This window comes from Palaemon carinicauda, chromosome 2 (assembly GCF_036898095.1).
Source record: "Palaemon carinicauda isolate YSFRI2023 chromosome 2, ASM3689809v2, whole genome shotgun sequence".
Classification (NCBI taxonomy): domain Eukaryota; kingdom Metazoa; phylum Arthropoda; class Malacostraca; order Decapoda; family Palaemonidae; genus Palaemon; species Palaemon carinicauda.
Window position 1 is genome coordinate 141,127,271 of NC_090726.1, and position 1,706 is coordinate 141,128,976.

General features: G+C 35.7%; 1 protein-coding gene across 1 annotated transcript in view; it reads left to right on the forward strand.

The window, feature by feature from the left end:
* LOC137622202 (triosephosphate isomerase-like) overlaps positions 1-1,158 on the forward strand; it is a 2,104-nt gene extending 946 nt beyond the window's left edge. Inside the window, exons 3-4 of the mRNA XM_068352667.1 lie at positions 205-366; positions 550-1,158. Of these exons, the coding sequence (XP_068208768.1) occupies positions 205-366; positions 550-987 (600 nt within the window). The 3' untranslated portion in view covers positions 988-1,158. The remainder of the gene's footprint in view (positions 1-204; positions 367-549) is intronic.
* Positions 1,159-1,706: the final 548 nt, after the last annotated feature.

The window sequence follows — 1,706 nt, forward strand, 5'->3', positions numbered from 1 at the left end:
TTCTTGTGCCTTGCGTAGCTCATTTGAAAGTTTGGTGACCTAGTCTCTTCTGGGGAATGCGAAGAGCATCTACTCCTCTCCATGATCTTATCCACATATGGTGCTCGATTAATCTCAGTTTCATTTTTAATCCTGTCTTGCCATTTAACTTCGAATATTCTATACATACAATACATGAATAATTACGGATTTCTGTTTTCGCAGGTGTCCCGTGGAAACTTCAGTGGTGAAATATCTCCTGAAATGATCCAGGAATGCGGAGGGGATTGGGTTATTATCGGTCATCCAGAAAGAAGAACCGTTTTTGGAGAAAAGGATGACTTCATACAGGAAAAGATGGCGCATGCCCAGGAGGCTGGCATCAAAGTAAGTATTTTATACAAGATTTATTTAGGCTACTTATAGAATAGAAATTCCTTCACTGTTTCAGTGAAAAAACACAAATATTCTGGGACTTGTTATACATCTTGCCATCAAATTTTACCCATTTGAAATTTTGACGGACAAGAAAACCTCAATATACTAACGGATTATTTTCTTAAACCTCAGGTGATAGCTTGTGTTTGCGAAACGCAAGAAGATCGTCAGCAGAACATGACAGAGGAAATCCTCCAGTCCCAAATGGCATCTTTGGCCTCGGCCATTACCGACTGGTCTCGAGTAGTACTGGCCTTCGAGGCCCTGTGGGCAAGTAACACAGGGGTACTGGCCACGCCTGCTCAAGTTCAGGAGGTCCTATCCATGATGAGGAAGTGGCTACGGGACAACGTCAGCGACAAAGTGGCCAACAGTACCCGCATCCTTTATGCAGGTTCTGTGTCATCTTCCAACTGCCAGCGTCTGGCCCTTTTGCCAGACCTCGACGGATTCTTAGTGGGCAGCGCCGCCCTCAAGACCGACATCGTTGACATCATCAATTCCAGAAGTTCTCGAGTGTCTCAAATCATTGATTTCTCAACTGATCAGATTTCTACGATGACACTTTAAACTTTAAGAAACTTCGATGACACCCGATGAAGCGCACAAGAGGCATTAGGGCAGCTTTTGTAAAGGTTGGCCTTATCGATCAAACTAATTTTTGATGAATATTCTTATTAATTATTCATAAACATATACTGTATACTATGTGTGTGTATATACAGTATATAAATATACTGTATACATACATATATAATATTTATGTGTATATAAACTGTTACATACACATGTATAAATGTTTAAGTATATATATATATATATATATATATATATATATATATATATATATATGTGTGTGTGTGTGTGTGTGTGTATATATACATATAAATTTATACACAGTATTCTTTATATATCTATCATGTGTATATTATGGAATATGTTACAATATCAGATTGCTATTAGTTGTATTTTTATATATTTGTCGCTGTTTTGTGTTATTTTGTATATTTATTTGTACTTGAATAAACATAATATTTACCTGTAAGTCTTCTTTTAACATGCATTTTTCTTTAAACAAGTATTTCTTTTTAAACGTGTGTCTTTTATTTAAACAAGTATTTTTTAATCAAGTATTTTTTATTTATATTTTTTTTTCTGGACAAATTGATAAGAGCTTTGCCTCTGATAAAGATTTCCAAACGTTACATGAATAAGTTGAGAAACCTAAGGATTTGCCTGTTCGATAGACCAAACTGTTTTTTCTTTGATCTTAAGCAACTATTGTATAC